The sequence below is a fragment of the Vigna umbellata genome, chromosome 9 (genome assembly GCF_029865625.1).
Source record: "Vigna umbellata cultivar VRB3 chromosome 9, Vumbellata_1.0, whole genome shotgun sequence".
Lineage (NCBI taxonomy): Eukaryota > Viridiplantae > Streptophyta > Magnoliopsida > Fabales > Fabaceae > Vigna > Vigna umbellata.
The window spans coordinates 16,400,224-16,420,550 of record NC_142173.1 but is presented as its reverse complement, the minus strand read 5'-3'; the positions used below and the strand labels follow the sequence as shown (position 1 = coordinate 16,420,550).

The 20,327-nt window shown below is 32.6% G+C and overlaps 1 protein-coding gene and 1 pseudogene across 1 annotated transcript; one reads left to right on the top strand and one right to left on the bottom strand.

Annotated features, from left to right (window-relative positions):
- Positions 1–2,615: 2,615 nt before the first annotated feature.
- Positions 2,616–6,439, bottom strand: LOC148192711 (putative disease resistance RPP13-like protein 1). Its single transcript, XM_088099036.1, has one exon. It carries the CDS (start codon positions 6,244–6,246, stop codon positions 2,731–2,733), a length of 3,516 nt encoding a protein of 1,171 aa, XP_087955162.1. The 5' UTR covers positions 6,247–6,439; the 3' UTR covers positions 2,616–2,730.
- Positions 6,440–12,791: 6,352 nt separating this feature from the next.
- LOC148192710 (protein CHROMATIN REMODELING 35-like) lies at positions 12,792–20,262 on the top strand (annotated as a pseudogene).
- The last annotated feature ends 65 nt before the right edge of the window (positions 20,263–20,327 follow it).

Genomic DNA, 20,327 nt, shown 5'->3' with positions numbered 1-20,327 from the left:
GAGTATTTGACGAACGTCATTGCTACTCAAATCAGTTAAATGAACTGACTCTAGAGTGATACAATCAATATTCAGAATATTTTAATACCAAGATGTTAGGTCAAATCAACTTGGATGAAGATACAGCAAGACGAGTACTTAACTACATTGGGAATCTTTCGTTTAAAGGAATCGACTGCCAGTCAATGACCGAACGCGACAATGTACATTTACTAAGTATTTGGACGAACGCTATTTACGTCCGTTAAGAAATCAAAGGTAAGGAGGAGCGTTCGGTATGAGATCGAACACTACATTAGAACGAACGCTGGGTAGATGACCGAGCACCAATTATGACGAACGCTTGGTATAAGACCGAGCACTATTTAAGACGAACGCTTGGTATAAGACCGGGCGCTATTTAAATTAATGTATACGGTATCACTACGCTGGGCCGAACGCTCAAACATAGTATTTTAAATGAGTACACTCGTTCTCGAATAGAATTCTTTCCGAATGAAAGAATTTCATTTTTAAGTCATTTACTAGGAAACCGAACGGTATAAGACCGTACGATGACGAGCGTAATTTATCATAGTGAGTAATTTCCATTCAGATTTTTCATCTATCTTAACTCAATATTTCTCATATAATTCATACTTTATAACTTCATATCCATCATTAATTCACATACTTTATAGAATTCATCATATTAACAAATCAAACTATACAATAATCATCCATCTTTCAATCCATACTTAGCAAAATCAACATGTAGTTCAACCAACAGGAAACATATTCATTCAGTACAACAGTGCTCGTTCATGCATACTCAATCAGCCCATATACATATATATATATCATACAATAAGTCCATATCATGCTTTCATACAACATACAAGCATAAATTAAATCAATAAGCTTCCCTTACCCGGATCAGTGAGTGAAACGTCCTAATGAAATGGTATGGTTCGCCCTCTTACAGCTTCTATCCTCAGATTCACTTAGTCTAATCACCAAAATCAGAAATAACTCAGATATATAACCTATACATGAAACCAGAACCTGGTTTCGCACGAAATCTAATGGACGAACGGTCAGAGACGAGAACTTACCAGCTCAGATCCCAATCTGTTCGGTCCAGAATGACGCTCACGTCTCAGACGGTTCTGAAACGTGATCGGAGAGGAAGGTGATGAGTTACAGTAGAGAGAAGGTGAACTGGTTCTAGAGAGAAGGTGGAGAAAATGGAGAAATCAGTTTTGAGGAAGAAGGTGAGTGCATGCAGAGAATGGGAAGGAGTGTTTTAGAAATTCAGTTCTCTTCCCCAAGTCAACCGGATGTTCTCTCACACGCGGACACCTGTCTTCCACTACTGTTTTCAGAATGTTCCAACATGACACATGACAGACGTGCAGCAGAGAATGTGAGTGCGTTTTAATGATACTGAGCAATGACGTGGGTGCATTAATTGAGATTTGACATATATTTACAGCGTTAATTATCTAGGGTCTCACAAATAGTACATTTGTAAACAGTTATATATTTCTTTTATCACTATTATATTACGATAATAGTTATCCATATGTCTTTAATAACTCCATATGAAAATATATATATATATATATATATATATATATATATATATATATAATAAATTTAGAATATAATGTTTATAAATGGAAATGAATAAAATTTAGAATTCGTAAAACAAAAATAATCTATGTCTGTAGAGAGGACTTTTTTTTTTTGTATATATATATATATATATATATATATATTATATATATATATATATATATATATATATTTTTTAATTTTACTCTTTAAGTAATTATTATTTAAATTAAAATAATTACATTTTTATTTTTCTTATTAACCTTTAATATAAATTAAGTCATTTTATAAATTAAATTAACTATTTTAATATTTTATCCTTTTAATAATTACATTTTTAAATTTAAATAATTATTTACAATAAAAAAATTATATAATAATAAAATATTATACAAATTATTCTTTTATATTTTTTTATTAAAGTGATTTTATAATTTAATAAAAAATTTGTTAAAATAAAGAAAAGGTATGTATTTTAACTAGTTTCTTTTAAATATTTAAAAATTTACTTTAGATCATATATGTTAATAGGCTGATAGTTACATGTTATCATTTAATAATTGTTAGCAAATGTTTTAAACTTTCACCAGCTTCCATGACTCTACCTTATTTTTTGTTTTCACTATGACAAATTTGGACTTATTTTTTTTTCCTATACTCCCATAAAATTCTCTTTACATCCACATAAAGTTCTGTTTTTGCACGGTACAATTCAGAACTTATTTTCAGAAATAAAAAGTATTTTCGAACTGTGTAATTAAAAATAAAAAAATGTATTCTAAATTATATAATTTAAAAGACAAGTAATATCTAAAGAAATAAAAATATTTCAAAAATACGTCTAAAGACACAATGTAATGTTAAAGAAAAAAATACAAATAAATATTTTTTTTGAAGGAGTTAAATTTCTTTTAATAATTTATTATGTATTTCATTAACAAAAATAATATTAGAAACTTAAAATTTATTTAAACTTTAGCATTATTGCATTTAATTAAGTGCTTAAAATAAAAAAGATAGGAAGACTTTAAATTATAGTAAATACATTCCCAATACCAGAATTTTCAACAGGAAAAGTAGTTCATACACCACTATTAAACTATCCCTACCATTAAACATAATTAAACAAATTCGTTACCTATATATATGTACATGTGGAATGTGAGAAATCTTTTCCCAGTCTTCGCCTCCTTCTTTGTTGCATCGCTGTTCCAGCAAAGGACATCTGTCTATATAAAGAAATGAAATTGATTTGGGAAGACCCTCCTCTGGTAAGCATTGGAGGTTGGGACAATCCCAAAGGTTCAGTGATTGAAGAGATGAGAGTTCTAAGAGACCCTTGTAGTTCAGTTTTTTTAGATTTTGACAATCTTTTATTATTAGTTCAGAAAGACAGAGTGGAAGCAAACCTTCATCAGGAAAACATTCCGCCTCTACTTCTACAATTTTTAAAGTTTCCAACGAAGGACTGTCTCCTAAAGCTCTTTTGAGTGAGCCAACAAGTCTAAAGCAATTAATCAGTGTGATGTCTTTTAGATTTAATGGCAAACCTCCTTCAGAGAACGACTCAAGTCTTGGACACTCTTTTATCACTAGCCTAAAGAGAGATGGAAGCAGCATATGCATGTTTGCAGGCAATGATTCAAAGTTAGGGCACTTTTTGATTTCCAGATGCCAGAGATGATTGTGAACATGATTCTGTGAAATCGTCTGTAGATTAGGAAATCCAATGAGTTGAAGAGTCCTGAGTGTTGGGAAGAAATCAAGTGGAAAGATCCTTCGAGAGACACAGTCATCACTTATTGACTCTGAACAAATGGACAACTTTTCAAGAGAAGTGTCGAATAGCATATGTCCAACCATTGCCACCAATGATGCTGCCATGCCCTGCCCATCCATTGTGAGCTTTTTCATTGTAGACCGCTCCAACGGCAGCTTTCCGCAGTCTTGTAGACGTAATTCTACCGCACTCACAATCAAAGCTTCAAGTTGTTCGCACTCAATCACTATTAAAGTTTTTAAAGCAACAAACTTTGGCAGGTGTCCTTTCAGCTTGGGACAATTTTCTATTGAAAAATATTGTAGACATGGAAAAGCACCTGTCACAGCTTGGCAGTCCCACTTTTCCCATTGCCTCATATGGGAGAAATACAATGTTTCAAGGGATTTAAATGAAGAAGAGTTGTTCCCATGAAAATCAGCACCAATACTCACTATCCCATTAAGTCCTGCAATGCTCAAGTGCTTGAGAAATAGAAAAAGTCCAAGCGGAGGTAAACGTTGGCAAGATTCACATCCCTCCAACTTTAAGGACACCAGATTCGGTAATGAATTATGAAGTAACCAATCTGGAAATTGTTTACCAATATAGTTCCTTATTGACAACTCCTTCAAATATTTTGAAGGACGTAGATTCTCAATTACATCCTCAGCTTTTTCTGAATCAACAGAGGAGCTGCCAATGAAATTCCATTCTAACCGTAGTTCCACAAGGTGTGGTTTGTTCTTCAAATCTACTTCCAATGCATAGGAGGGACTCTCAATATTCTGCAGATCATCAATTGTTAGACTTCCATGAAGATCGAGTTCTCCTAATTGCTGAAAATTGTTTTCCTTACTTTTCTCAACATGAAATGAACTCATCAATACTTGAACATTGTTCAGCTTTCCCAAATATGCTACCACATTTTTCACTCCAATATTTACTAATTCGAGACGACGCAAATTGTGGAGTTGATGTAAACATGGGGGAAGCTCCTTTAATTTTCGACAAAAGTTCAGCTGCAGTATTTGCAACTTGTAGAGTAAACTTATTGAGTCGGGTAGTTTTTCTATTTGAGTCCCGGATAGATCTAATGAACGAAGATGCTTAAGATTTCCTACAGATTTAGGCACCTCCGTAAGGCTACGACAATTATACAAAGATAAGACACGTATTAACTTAAATCTGGAGAACAAGTCATCTATGGACATCTTGCAATGCCAAACCCTACTATCTGTTGGAGTAAATGTATGCAACTTTTGAGTATCACTCGAACCCTCAAACCCATCAAAATCTGATTTAGAGCTTGAAAATGAACAATGACGGGTTGTTTTGGGAATACCTTTTGGTTCATCAACTCCTGACCTGATGCATATGTCTTCACAGACGTATTTTGCTAAATCATTTAGCAGGTCATGCATGATAAAACTCTTTTTCTCTTCGTTTCTTGACTGTTGAAAGAAGGACCACGATAATAGATCATTGCAATATTCTTCACCAACTTCTTTAGGACTCTTTTTCTGTAGAGGGTTTTCTAGGATATTTTCAGCCATCCACAATCGAATTAACCACTCCTCCTCAAACCAAGAACCTTTGGGAAGTAAGGCACAAAAAGCAAAGCATTTCTTCAGATGAGAAGGAAGGTGGAAATAGCTCAGTCTTAAAGCAGGGAGTATATCACTTTCATTTTCTGAAAAATCCCATATCTCACTCTTCATAATACTTTCCCACTCCCAAAGGGATGATTTATTGTGTAATAGACTTCCCATAGTTTTTAAGGCTAAAGGAAGTCCATTACATTTTTCAACTATCTTCTTACCAATCTCTATGAAGTCTGAGTCTGGTTGGGGATTAGCATTTTCGAATGCATGCTTTGCGAACAAGTCCCAACAATAATCTTCTTCTAATACCTGAAGGAGGCGCTTTTCTGATCGCATGGTAACAGCAACCTTCTCACTCCGTGTAGTGACAAGAATTCTACTGCCTTGGCCTCCGAAAACTAGGGGCTTCTGCACATCTTCCCATCTCGATGGTCTTTCGTTCCAAACATCATCCAAAACGAGAAGAAATTTCTTTCCCATAAGTTCTTCTTTCAGTCTTTTCTGAATTACTTCATGCTGTATACTATTATCAGTGGAACCAGTTATTGTGTCAAGAATTGCTCTTGATACTTTTAGAACATCAAATTCCTGTGGAACACTGACCCAAACTTTAGTATGAAAGTTAGCTTCTTCAAGCCTTGGGTCGTTGAATACATGTTGGGCAAGAGAGGTCTTACCCATCCCACCCATGCCCACAATAGAAAGTATAGATAGGCTGTTGTGAGTGTCCGATGTGAGCCAGTTAAGGACAAATTCTTTGTCATCATCTCTGCCATAGATAACACTTTCATTTGGCAAAGATGTATGTGCTAATTTACTACCGGATCCTGATCCAACCCCAACACCACCAACCTTTTTCAAACCTAGAAAATCGCTTTGGATTGCAAGTTCTTCTAGGTCCTCGATGACTTGTTCCATCATGGGTTCAAATTCAATTTCAAAGAAAGAAGAGTCGAGGGAATTCCACACCTTCTTAGATGCACTCTGAGACTCAGCTTGCACTTGGGTTTTGGAGAGTTCATAATCTATCTCATCCAAGAGATCTTCTGCATCAATCACAACATCTTTGGCCCTGAGAAGCCAATCTCTGACACGTGGATCTGTGAACTGCTTTTGTTCTGCTTCAAACGCCACAACATCAATGGCTAGCAGCTTCATCTTCAAGTTGCTGAGTTGCTTCTTGTGCTTTCTTTGATGAAATATGTCGACCAGACGAGAAGCCAAAGTGTCGATAGTCCTCTCGAGGAAAGTGGAAACTAGAACACCGGTAACCATTTCTGCTGCCATGATAACAATAGAGAAGAGAGAGGATGAACGAGACTGTGAGATTTGAAGTGAAGCTTATGCCTTTGACTAGGTGCAGTGCAATGGAAATAATGTCAATAAGGTCATTTTTTAATGATAGCCTTGAATTAAGGCCGGTGAACTTTTTCGTCAACAAGCAATAAAGAGTATTGAGTCTTCCGACAGCACTCTTGTTCACAAGCTGTACTCTACTACCGTAAATAATGAGTGGTTGTGTTAAAGAGAAGGTTGACAACTTCTCCTTTACATTAACGACATAATGATGTTACGAAACACTTTTACATTTAATATAGATTATAAAAATAAAATAATTATAAAAGTATAAATTATATCATTTTAAGAAAAGAATTATATAAAATTTAGGTACGTAAAAAAATCATTACTATTTCTAATAATATAAAAAATGAATCGCAACCCATCTTCTATGTCTTCGAGTGAATGGAGTCGAAACAAAAAAAAGAGAATGATTACAGAGAATAATAATAATAATAATAAATAAAAATAAAAGCTAAGAAATGAGATAGGAAAGATAAAAAAAGAAAATAGTTGTAAATTATTCAAAGATAACAAAACCAGTGATATATGTAATGATATAATCAGATTAAAAAAATAAAAGAAAGAGAGAAAAAAAAGTGATATATCTTGTGATAAGGGATGTAATGAGAAAAAGTAAAAAATTTAAAAATGAAATAAAAATAGGATAAAAAAGTTCAAGGGCATATTAATCTCTCGTTTTTTTTTCTCTTATTTTTCTTAAACTTGTGTGCCTTTTTTTTTTATTAAGTAAATATAAACTATTTAAACACATTATATATAATTAAGCAAATACACGCTTGAATGTTTGATCGGCTTTGTTGAGTTTCTTTTATATTGTTCGAGCATGTTAAGCTCCAAACTTCCTTTTTTTTTTTCTACACTTGGATGTTCTTATGCTAAGCTACCCCTGTATTTGTGTGTCAGGCTCATTGTGGTCAGGTAGAGAGATTATAAGGCCTTGATAAAATAAAAGATCTAGAAAGATAGGGAACGTAGATATTACTAATTAAAATAAGAAAAAAGACAAGTTATATAGGGGTGAAGTGAAACACATGAGTTATGAGGATCTAAAACTTCTTGTTGAGTTAGTGGTTATGGATTTGATTCTTGTGCATGATACATGTGATGGAAGCATGTCGAGGCATCAGACAACTTCCTTGAACTAGAGTGCAGCGGAATGGAAATTAATTGAAGCAATGAAAGATAATGCATGTAAGGTGTTTGATGAAAGTGTAAATGAAAGTATGGTGTGTGTTTGGAGCTTTTAAACTCAAAGCTTTCCTACTAAGGAAGGAAGCTAGAAGAGAGTGGCTGAATTCGAAATTCAGAGATGACTTAAGGATATAAGTTAAGCAAACAACTCTGCAACAATTCATTATATCCAAAAGTGAAAAATACAAGAGATTGACTCTTATTTATAGGTGAAAGATGAATCTCTAATCTCTGCCAAATTCTCTCTAAAAATTCAAATATAATTCGAGCTTGGGAGCCAAGCTAGATGGATCACGCTTCTCACTTCAAACACACATGGAAAACATGTAAAAATTGAAATCTGATAGGCAGTGGTTGGCCGCGCAGTGGTTTTGGCTTAGCCAAATCTGAATTCGGAAGGTAAATTCTTTCATGAGTCCAATCCGGAAGTCAAGCTTCAAAATCCGAAAAACCCTCCTTTTCTTCCTTATTTTAGCTTCTTTGCTTCTCTTAACTTTCCAAGCTTCTTGGATGGTTCATCCATTATCTCCTACCTTTATTGGATCCTACAAAACACATATAAGCATATTAAAAAGAATCATTTTAAGACTTAAAAAAAAATAAAAAAAGAGTTTCTAAATATTTTTCTCCAACTTTCTTTTCTTTTTCTTAGCCTTAGTTTAAGTTAGTACTTGGAATTCCCTAAAGATTTTCATCAACATGTTTTTATAAGGAGAGTTAAACCTTAATGTTTCTATAAAATTATGGTATGATTACTACGTATTTTTGAATGTGCATGAATTGCTTTGATGGATGCAGATTCTGGTTTGTCCTTGGTGAAATTCTTTTGGCATGTGTTGTTATTTTTTTTATGTGAATTTTAAGTGCTATTTGTATGCCATCTTGTGTCTTCATGATGTGGTGCAGCCCATTTATTTAAATTATGATGCAGTACAGTTTGGCTTTATAAAAATCAGTGTAGTTTTTCTTGGCCTTTGTATTTACGGTGCATACTTGGTTGATGCCATGATTCTGATCCATGCGATGCAGTGTTGATGCCATGTTTCTCTGTAGTCCATCGGTCTTTTATAATAATCCAATGCTTAGATCATTAAAGTTTTGTTAAAAAATAATAATTGGTGTGCCTGGAAAAAAAAACGACACGCTGGATTTATGAACATTGACCCATGCTTTTGAAAATAAAGTGACGAATGAAATATTAAGAACACAGCTTCTGGAATATCTTTCTTCTTTGTGCAGTGGTTTCTGGAAGATTGTTTTAAAAAAAATTAGAAAAGGTATGCATGCTTAATCTTTTTTCGTTGTTACTCATTTTCAATTAATCTTTTTCATTGTTATACCAAGTTCCTTATAATTTATGCAGTGCTTATAATATTATATTGTTAGACCATTAAAATATAGTTTGAAAACTGGTTGAATGTTGAAAAAAGTTCCAAATAAAATCACGTTGTTTTGATTAGGAACCTTAATCCACATATTTTCTTTTGAAAAAAATATGATACATTGAATTAGAAAGGCCACGTTTGAATTATAGTGTTTAAGTAGTGATATATTTTTTTTACGTGCATAAGTATTGGCTTATTGTTTTCTAACTGGTCCATGATTTAATATATATATATATATATATATATATATATATGTATATGTATATGTATATGTTATGGTGCAGCGATAATTTTGTTGTGGTGTAAGTTTTGAACGTGCATAATTTTGGAGATGCTGTTTTATTTATTCTTATTGGTTGTTTTATTGGTTAAGTCAATGGAATAAATGTTGTTGGAATATTTGGAGCAGTGATTTTATTGCTGGATTGAAATAGAAAATATTATCAAAGTCTTGAACGTGCAATATTTTTTTTTGGAATGCCTTTGTATGAGTAAGCGGGGTTTCATAGTTTGGCACGAGTTACGGCACATAAAATGGTAGATGAGAATGAAAGGAGGATAAGGTAAGGGTATACGTTGTGCAGAATTTTTAAGTGGTGCTACTAGATGTTTCAAGTAAGATGCTGGAATAATCTTTGTTGATTAAAATTTAATGGAATTGATTCTGGATTTTAAGTGATAGTGCGTACAAGTTGTTTTAGAATTTTGGTTTAAGATGATTTTTTTGTGTTGTTATGTGTATGATTCATGAGATAAGTTGTTGTTTGGCTTTTATAAAATTGAGCTATTAAAAGTTGTTTGTGGGGGTAAAGTTGATGTATTGTTGTGGTTTTGGATGGGACTCGGGTTTTTAGTTGGATTATGTTGGCTGTTTTTAAGTTATATAGGTGTTAAGTGTATGTGCTTGCGATGAGCGCACGGTGTTTTAGGAACTGTGAAAGTTTATGTCGGAATGGTGTGTGAGCATGATGAGATGTTGTTTGAGTGGAAGGTTTGGGTTGTTGATGTGTTTGGTTGTGTTAAGTTTTTTTTATCGTAATGGTAAAGTTAAGTTTGTACTTTTGTCTGTATAAGGTAGTGGAAAGTAGTTATTGTTTTACCTCTGAGATAGTGGAGAATGGAGGATTATAGTGTTGTTCATTTCATTTGTGTGAGGTAGTAGAAAGAGAGGATTATGGTGTTATTCATTTCGCCTAAAAGAGGTTATGGTGTTTAGTGGAAAGAGATTTTTTCGCCTGCATGAGGTACTCGGAAAGGAGAGGTTATGGTGTAGTTCCTTTTGTCTGTGTGAGAGACATGGGAAAATGATCCTTGGTGTGATGGTAGGTTATGAAAGAATGACATATTGTTAATATTACTTGATGGTAATGTGTGTTCATGTCATGTGAATGTAGTTTTGATTCATGGACGAAATTGTTGGTTTGAGAAGTGTGAGTGAATATGACTATTGTTTATTATCTTGTATTATTTTTTGGTTAACTCACCCTTGATGTTGATGTCTAAAGCGAAGAAACACGTGATGAAAACTTATGAGAGTTTTGAAATGTATTTAAGACAATAATTTTATTTTAAATTGTAATTTTCGAACGATATGGCATTAGAATAATGTTTACTTCTGATTGAATTTAAATGATATTTTAAATTTATTACATCACAACAATTGAATAATTGTTTTTTGGGTTAAGTATGTTTTCAGTCCTAGAGAAATTGTTTTTAGTCCCTCTTCCAAAGTAAAGTACATTTTAGTCCTCCTTCTTCAAAAAAACCTTATTTTTTGTCTTTGAAAGAGAGACTAAAAATAAATTCGCTTGATAGTTTAAGGACTAAAAACATACTTAACTCTTGTTTTTTTAATTCACTATTTTGTGATGATATTCAGCTTTATATCTTAATTAAATGAATGTTTTATAAATTATACATGACATTCTAAAATGAGTGTTAAAAAGATGTCAGATTGTCTTGTACTCCATTTGTTAGAAAATTGAGCTTCCACCGAACTCAATTATTAGGTCATCGTTACTCTATTAAGAGAGGCTTTTTGTTTTCACAATGTTGATGCTTTCACTAGTTTGGTGCTTCTTTATGAAGTATTTTCATGAAGTATGCCTTGCTCTCAGGGTTTTTTTTATGTCTCAGATAGAGGCCTTTGGTGTCGTAATGAGCTTGGTGCTTCATCATGCATTTTCTTCGTGTAGTAATTCTTTGTCTTTGGTATCTCGTTTGAAGGGCTTTTGTATTTTTCCTTGTACTGTTTTGGTGCCTTTCTTTGAAGACTTTAGTCCCTTGTTTAGAGGGCTTTGGTGTATAGGTCGGACGGTCTAATATGCTTTTTGATACGTGACATTCCATGTTCAGGTTGACATACAGAAAACACTCCAACACTCAATAAGTTTTACAAAAATAGGTTATGAAAAATGTATTTTTCCTATATATATATATAAACAATTAAATTAGACTCATCAATTATTCATTAATAATATTTTCATTAACTATCCATCAATAATTATCATCAATAACTATTATCGTTATTGATTATTGGTTAATTACGTCAACAACTATCTTTACTGATCGATTTATTAGCCACTTACTCACTTGGAACCATTGACCCGTCCGGCAGCCATATATATATATATATATATATATATATATATATATATATATATATATATATATATATATATATATATATATATACTAATAAAAAGTAAAAAAAAACTAAAAATTAGATATTACAATTGTTACAAAATATTATTAAATTTTATATTGAAGGTATAAAAAATATAAAAGATAATAAAATGTATATAAAAATAAGTATGTAACACTTAAAAATAATTACTATTTATGAATGAAAAATTTCCACAAATAATGAAATCAATAAATAATAAGAGTAAAACCGATATAAGAAAATATTCACAACAAAAATGGTTAAAAAGTAATCTCTTTATTCATTGTTATAAATTGGGTTTTCTTAATTTTTTACTATATTTTGTTATATATATATATTATATACATGTATTATTTTTGAATAATTTAATACATTCACATAAAAAAATTAATTGACTGTAAAATAAATATTCATTTTAATTACGCAAAATTCAACCAATTTTTTTAATATAATTAACCAATTGTAATTTAAATTATTATTTTTAACATTTTATTTATTTCGAAAATTTGTTACGATAACTAAAAGAATTATTGAAATAAGTTAGAGTAAAGGAAAGAAATGATTGTCAGATAAATTTCAATTATTTTGCTTTTTAATTTGATTATGTTATATTGCCCAAATAATTTCATGCTATCTAAAATAGTGGTTATTTATGGAATAAAATCACTCCTACAAACAAATAATTCCGATGCAACCAATCAAAGAGGGAAATTCTTCTTTAAATTAGGGTCATTTACCTTTTTTTAAAAACATTTATAGCTTCACATTTTGAATTTCAAAAGCCAACATCAATGACAAAACAAAAGTCACTCTTTGAGTACATAAAACGCAGAATTGTGTGACAATTTTTTTAGCTAATCATTGATTTGTTTGAAATATAAGGGTTTATTATAAAAAATTATTAAAAAAAGTTGTTAACATTTTTATAAAAATATTTAATAATATTTTAACAATATTTTAACAATATTTTAATATTATTTATATATTATTATGATTGATTTATATAAATATTTATAATTATTATTATTAATTATGAAATAATTTTGGATCAGTAGCATAATCAAGGCTTTGTTTTGCACAATTTGGTTTCATTTTGGTTTGGCGCTTTTTCTCTCCCTTTTAGATTCTGCCACTTCCTTCAGGTCAATGGTTCGATTCTCAGCACCACTTTCCCCTTTTCAAGTTTTAAAACCTCTTTGTATTTTCTCTCTTCTTTTCTTTCTCATGTGATTTTTTCAAAGATTCTTCTTCTTTTCTTCTTCTCTCTCTTCTTCCTCACAGTCTCACTTCCAATGGCCTCTCCCCCTTTCTCTTCCGCCGTGTAAAGGTACTCCCTTTCTCTCTTTCGTTTCCACTACGAGTGTCTTGTCGTTTTATATCGTCTTATGTCGTTTTCGGCCTTTTCAGGATGCAAAAGTGCTCATGGTTGATACTGGTGGAATTGGCTGCTAGCTTCTCAGCTTTCCGGCTTCCCTGACATTCAATACCTTATAGTTTTCATCTCACTTAAGTTTTCACTTCTTCTAGCTGTCTGATGGAATCCCCCGTTGATGTTGTGCCAGCTGCAAAACGCCCCCGATCAATGGGTAAATTCATCGTTTCCTTCACAATCTTTTGTTGATTTTTAAATTTTGGTTTAATTTTAAATTTGACATTAATGTTGATCCTGGTGCACTATTTGTATTTTCAGAGTCTTTTCGTGTTCCCCTCTTTAGTTAATAGTTTATTGTGGATTATGTGCATGTTTAATGCGTAAAGTTTTGTTAATAGTTAATATGTTTTTTTTCTTTTTTTTTTTTAAATTTTAGGATTTAACAAGTTTGGTTTTGGGTGTGTGTTGCTTTGTGTGTGGTTTATAAGGATCATTGAAACCATTTGGGCCCTGCACTTGTTTGGATGGTACACTGTGGCTTTGGATTTTGTATTTGGAACCTTTTTTAGATGGTAAAGTGTTGCATTTGCAACCCTTTTTGTTTCTTTCTGGTGATGCCAAAGAGTTTTGTGTCAGTCAGTCATGGACATTCGTTCATGGGTTGGCTTGGATTTAGTGGTATTAGCTTGCAGAACCAATGTGATGATGTTTGAGTCACTCTTTATGAAACGGGGATGTCGGTGTAGGTAGAGAAGTGAAGAAATGAGAAAATTTTTGGCAATCCGCAATCTGATATGTTCTAAATTGCACGAGAGCGGGGGTTGGGAGTTCTGTGATATGAAATTCTATTGATTGCTGGGCACCATTTGGCTTGGGCCATATAGTTATCCAATGGTCCACATATCATAACTCCAATCCAAACATTTCATTTCAAATTTTTGAATCTGCTTGGTTTGATTTGATTAGTTGCTAGTTGGAGTTGAAACTGCTTTGTTCTTGTTTGGTTACGTCACACGAGTCCAGTTGAAATATACAGGCCTTGAGAATATTTTCTTTTGCTAATGTAATCATATTATGAATGTCAAATCCTTATGATGGATGCACTTATTGGATTGTGTGGTTCTGTAGAATATTCAATCTATAACACTTGAAGGAATATTTGTAGTTTGTTTCATTGAGTATAGTTTCATTTCTAAAACCAGGATTTTTTCCTGACGCTGGTAGAGACAAAAGACTGAAAATTTCAAGTTATAGCCTGCCATACTCAGCACATGATAAGACTTCGAATGTTGTTGATTACAACAATCCATTTGCAATATCTGATGTTCTGGATAATTTAGAGAGTGGAAAATTTGGAAGTGTCACAAAGGACATAGAAGACCTTATAGCCCAAAAAATGAAAATATTGGGCCCTTACTTTGTTAAATATCCCATACTTGTGGATCAATGGGTGAAAGCAATAAAGAAACATGATGAAGAAACTCCTAAGTTGGAAAATCAACTAGTTACTGTTTCGACGGATCAAAATGTTATAGATCTTGAGGAGGAACACACCAGAAAGGATGTCCCTGCAACACAAGATCCTATTGTGATTATTGATTCGGATGATGAAGATGATGGAGATGAAAAATCTATGGTCCCATTTCATGAAGTTGTGTTGCCGACACTAGTTGCACCGTCTCCTGCATTGAAGATAACTGTAAGATTTTTCTCTCTCCTTGTTTTGGTAATTATGTAAAATATGAACATTGAAATGATGAGTGCTACTGTGCATGAGCTTTTATTTGGAATGATTTGACATAACTGTAGCATCTCTTGGGACATTTTGAGGCAGAATATTCTTGTAAAATTAAGATTGACTCTTGAATTAGTTTTCTTTAATTTTGGTTCCTTAGAAAAATTATTGCCTTAAGTCACTTGTACATTTTACATATCCATCTTCCTTATATGATCCATTCCATATGTTTTAACTTTTTGGCATGTTAAGTTGGTGTGTAATTTTGCTCTTTGGCATTTTATGTTGTGTTTCTACTAGCTGTTGCTAAAGTTTTCTCCATTGAACCATTTGCATTTATACCCTTTTCTCACATATTTATAATTACTTCAAGGTGATTACCATTGTTTTAAATTCTCAAGTTAGCTTGTTTTGTTGAAGCATATTAGTATACCTTCTCTGTACAAAGGCTCTGATGAATTACAGCATTAACAATAATTATTGTATTGAAGACTTTAAAGTTAAATGTTGAAGCATATCCCTCGTAAAGTATAAGCAGTTAATTATAGTACCTTGGTTAAGTTTTAGATAAACGTGATTTTTCGCCATGTAGTCTTGCAATCAGTTTGTTAGGGTGATGTCGTGTAGATGAAGTGTGTAAGAGACAGAGAATAGGTTGTTGTTTTGGGTCAGTATAAAAGGAAAAAAAGTCACAAATATTGATGAGAGGCGATTACATTTTTCTTTCCATGCAAAATCGTTATGAAGATAGAAGAAACTCTAACATAATCCATTATGTTGGCTTTTAGCGTTTTTTATGGTTAAAAACATTTCCATATTTGATAGTGAGGCCGTTTTTTTTATTTTAATAGAGACAATAATGATGAGTAATTAAAAATAATAATATTAAATAATAACATAGTTATGAATAATAAATAAAACAATCTTTCTTTCCACTCATTTCATTCCAACCAAGCAACCCCTTCTACTCATTTCTTACTTCTTTCATTCCCTCTATTTCTTTCCTCTCTACCAAATGGAACATGAGTTTTGTAGTCATTGGCTGTCTTGCTAAACTTGAATATTCTTATGGAATATGAAATTTCCTATACGTTGGTCTTTTACTACATTCCTGGTAGTAGGGAAAGTAATAAGGTTGAAAATGAGAACAATGAAAATATTGGATGTATGTAGATTTATATTGTATGTAAATTTCGTGCCATTTATATATTTTTCTTTACCCTTGATACTTGAGCTTTTCCAATTATTTCTCTGAGCATATTGTGTAAATTGTTTTAAGTTGAATCAGCACATTTGCTTTTAGTTACCTTCCTCTGTAAGTTCTTTTTTTTTATAGTTGGATTTATATGTGTATTTTTAAAAGATGATTCTCACGAAGTGGGATAAGGTTTTGTTGTTTGTTTGCTTCCATGAGAAGCTGCTGGGTATTTCTTCTTTTCTTGTTTTTCATTTTAGTGCAAGTTGTGTCACTGACATACCTTACTAATCTACATATGCATTTTAGGGGTATCTACCTGCCATTCCTTACCTGGAAGAAAGAGATCTAATAATTGAGACAAGTATGGAGGATAAACCTAACAATACTCAGAACAATAGAGGCAGTTATGTTGGTGTACAGGAAGAGGAAGAAGATGAGCTTGATACTGAAGATGACGGTCTAGGAGATATTTGGAAGGAGATGTCAATGGCAATAGAATGTTCCAAAGTATCATACTTAAATTTGTTGTATTTTTTCAATAATAATAATTGGCTTTGGCAATTAGTTTATCATCTATTCATTTGGATGATTTTTTCATGTAATTTAATCTGTAATGCTTCCTTCCATGTTATCTACATATTAGTTTTGAGGGTTGATAAGGCATCACATTTTTCTTATAGCATAGTTGCCTGGTTGGGTGGGTTTGTTACTTGTTAACTACATTATTCATTAATTTATGTGGACAATTGTTGTTAGTATTGTACATGTAGGCTATTATTGTTTTTTTTTTCTGATGTACACTGAAATATTCTTAACATTTCTGACAGCTGATCTTGGTTAAGTTGTTTGTGTATTGCATATTCTAGATCTACAGTTCTTTGCATAGTGAATGTAATTTTATGTGTAGTGCGTTATGGCATATAGTTATCATTATTAGCCTTGATTATTTTGCTCTCTCACTTAACCTTTATATGTTATACTTCTTGTCTGAATTGCATATAACATGTAAATATCCCATGTTTTTCTTTTCTGCTCAGTAAAATTATTTGCACAAAAGTCATAGTAATTCAGTTTTGTGTACATTATTTCTTACTTAAAATTCTACTCATAAGTGGCATTTTTAAAATGTCCTTTGGCATTGATCTGGTTTAAATGTATTTCCACTAGGATGTTTCTGTTGATCTCCAGCCAGATGAAGAAGCAGAAGAAGACTATGATGATGATGATTGTGATCATTCTTTTGTCTTAAAAGACGATCTTGGTTATGTTTGTCGCGTTTGTGGGGTTATTGGCCGGGGAATTGAAACCATATTTGAGTTTCAGTACAAGGTTAGAGTCTAGTTCCTGCATTCATGCTTTTTTCCTTATAAATAATGGTTAAAAACATTATTGAACGTCTGAAAATTGTGTTTTCAAGAATAGGGTTTAAAATTAGATGTTCAGGTTGAAAGTTTGGGAGGAGCAGGACCTAACAATGTGACAAGTGAAATGTTAAATTTCTCTGTACTTGTGTTAATGAAATTCTTGTGATAATTTACTGTTTTCCGCACCTCCTTCTGGAAAATATTTATTTTTGTTTGATCCATCTTAGTTCTCTTTAAGGACTTACCAACCTCTTTATTAAACCAAGACAATACTATATAGCAGGTAGATCATTATTCGAATCATGTGGTACTAGTTGCATTATAAAATTATTGCATAGTCTATAATTCTCATGATATATGTTCTGGACTAAGATCTTTGATTAGTAGATTAATTATGATCAGGACAGGAAGTGTTCTAAATTGATTTTTAATTATCATATTAATTTTATTGAAGGTTAAACGCAGCACAAGAACTTATGCATCTGATTCATGGAATACCAAGAAAACAGATGCATTTGGAATTAATGTTGTTAAAGATGACCTCGTAGTTACTGAAATCCCAGCACACCCTAGACACATGAAACAGATGAAGCCCCATCAAGTTGAAGGATTCAATTTTCTTGTTAGAAATCTTGCAGGTGACCATCCTGGTGGCTGCATCTTAGCCCATGCTCCAGGATCTGGGAAAACATTCATGATAATCAGTTTCATGCAAAGTTTTCTAGGCAAGTATCCAAATGCAAGACCCTTAGTGGTGCTTCCTAAGGGAATATTGTCAACATGGAAAAAGGAGTTTCAAATATGGCAAGGTGGAGAACATACCTCTATATGACTTCTACACAGTGAAGGCAGACAGTAGAAGTCAACAACTTGAAGTGCTGAATCAATGGAGGGAGAAGAAGAGTATTCTTTTCTTAGGATACAAACAGTTCTCCACTATTGTCTGTGATAATGGGAACGATATATCATTACGTTGCCAAGATATTTTACTGAAAGTTCCTTCAATTCTTATTTTAGATGAGGGACACAATCCTAGGAATGAAAACACAGATATACTACAGTCTCTTGTAAAAGTTGAGACACCTAGAAAAGTTGTACTGTCAGGAACCCTTTATCAAAATCATGTCAAGGAGGTGTTTAACATTCTAGATCTTGTTCGGCCGAAATTTTTGAAGATGGAAACATCAAAACCTATCGTGAGGCGCATCCAAAGTAGAGTTCATATACCAGGGATGAAAGGATTCTCTAATTTAGTTGAAAACACTTTGCAGCAGGACACTGATTTTAAAACGAAAATAGCTGTTATACAAGATTTGCGTGAGATGACGAGCAAGGTACTTCACTATTATAAAGGAGATTTTCTTGATGAGCTTCCCGGTCTAGTGGATTTTACTTTAATGCTCACTCTTAGCCCTAGCCAGAAGACTGAAGTAGCAAAAATAAAAAAAATATCTACAAGAAAGTTCAAGATATCTTCCGTAGGAAGTGCTGTCTATCTGCATCCTAAACTAAAACCGCTAGCAGAAAAAAATTGTGGTAAAACTCCTATATCTGATTATGTAATGGATGATTTGGTAGATAAACTGGATATTAGAGATGGTGTGAAGTCAAAATTTTATCACAACATGCTAAATCTGTGTGAATCAGCAGGGGAGAAGCTTCTAGTTTTCAGTCAGTATCTGTTACCCTTGAAATATTTAGAAAGGTTGACTATTAACTGGAAAGGCTGGAGTCTTGGAAGAGAAATTTTTGTAATCTCAGGAGATTCAACTCCTGAGCACCGAGAATGGTCCATGGAAAAATTCAACAATTCTCGTGAAGCTAAAGTCTTCTTTGGCTCAATCAAGGCATGTGGAGAGGGTATATCACTGGTTGGGGCCTCCCGCATAATTATCTTGGACGTTCATCTCAATCCATCAGTTACACGTCAAGCTATAGGTCGTGCATTCAGACCTGGCCAGAAGAAGAAGGTGTTTGTGTATCGTTTAGTATCAGCTGATTCTCCAGAAGAAGAAGATCACCATGCTTGTTTCAAGAAAGAACTAATTTCAAAAATGTGGTTTGAATGGAATGAGTATTGCGGTGATCGAGCTTTTGAAGTTGAGGCAGTTGAGGTGAAAGAGTGTGGTGATGAATTTCTTGAAAGTCCTCTGTTAGGGGAGAATGTAAAAGCTTTATATAGAAGGTCAATGACATTCTTGCTCTTTTTTCTTATCATATGCTTGTCTTGTTAGTTTGTATTATAACTCATATATGAAGGTTTTGCTGTATGTTTAATTATAATCTACCGACAAGAAAGAAATATTTTGTACAAAATAATTTTATGGAAGCTTATCTTTTTCCAATAAATATTGGGAATTTGGATTCTCTGTTGATTTCTTCTGTGCTGTGCCTTCAAACTACACTGATGATCACTGATTTTGATATTTTAAAATATGTTAAAAAGATATTTAGAGTACCAACATCAGTGTATTTTTAATGCTCAGCAGAGGACAACATCAAAAAACCTAGTAAAGAATCTGGACTCAAATATTTGTCATTCATTATGTTAGAACATTCTAATTACGATCTACAGAAATATTTTGGACAAAATGATTTCATAGAAGCCTATCTTTTTTGAATAAATGTTGGTCATTGATTATGTTAGAATCTGATTTGGCTTTCAATATTTAGACCAATCTGGAGAACTTAATTTTACAGGTTGTTCTGTGTTGTGTTTATTTAAAATTTGTTTTGTATTTCCATCTGATTTATTTACTTGTTGCTATGAGAAATTTGTGATTCTTGTTTGGTTTTAGTGGTATTCATATGCAGTTTTGGTGTGTTTTGCAGGTGATCATCAAGTGAATCAGAGCCTGCTTATCTATATAACAGATCAATAGAATTTGACTTGTGCAAGCTTAGAATCCTCTCCTTCATTTTAACGTCCTATGCCTAATTTCATATGTATAAAGTTTAATGATTTACTTCATATTTTTGTAGTTATACTATGCTGCTCTTTATATAACAAGCTCAACTTGTCTTTTGTTCATTTGTTGTTAATTTATGTTGTTGGTTTTCCTCTTTTTAGTAATTTTTTAGCTCATATTCTTACAC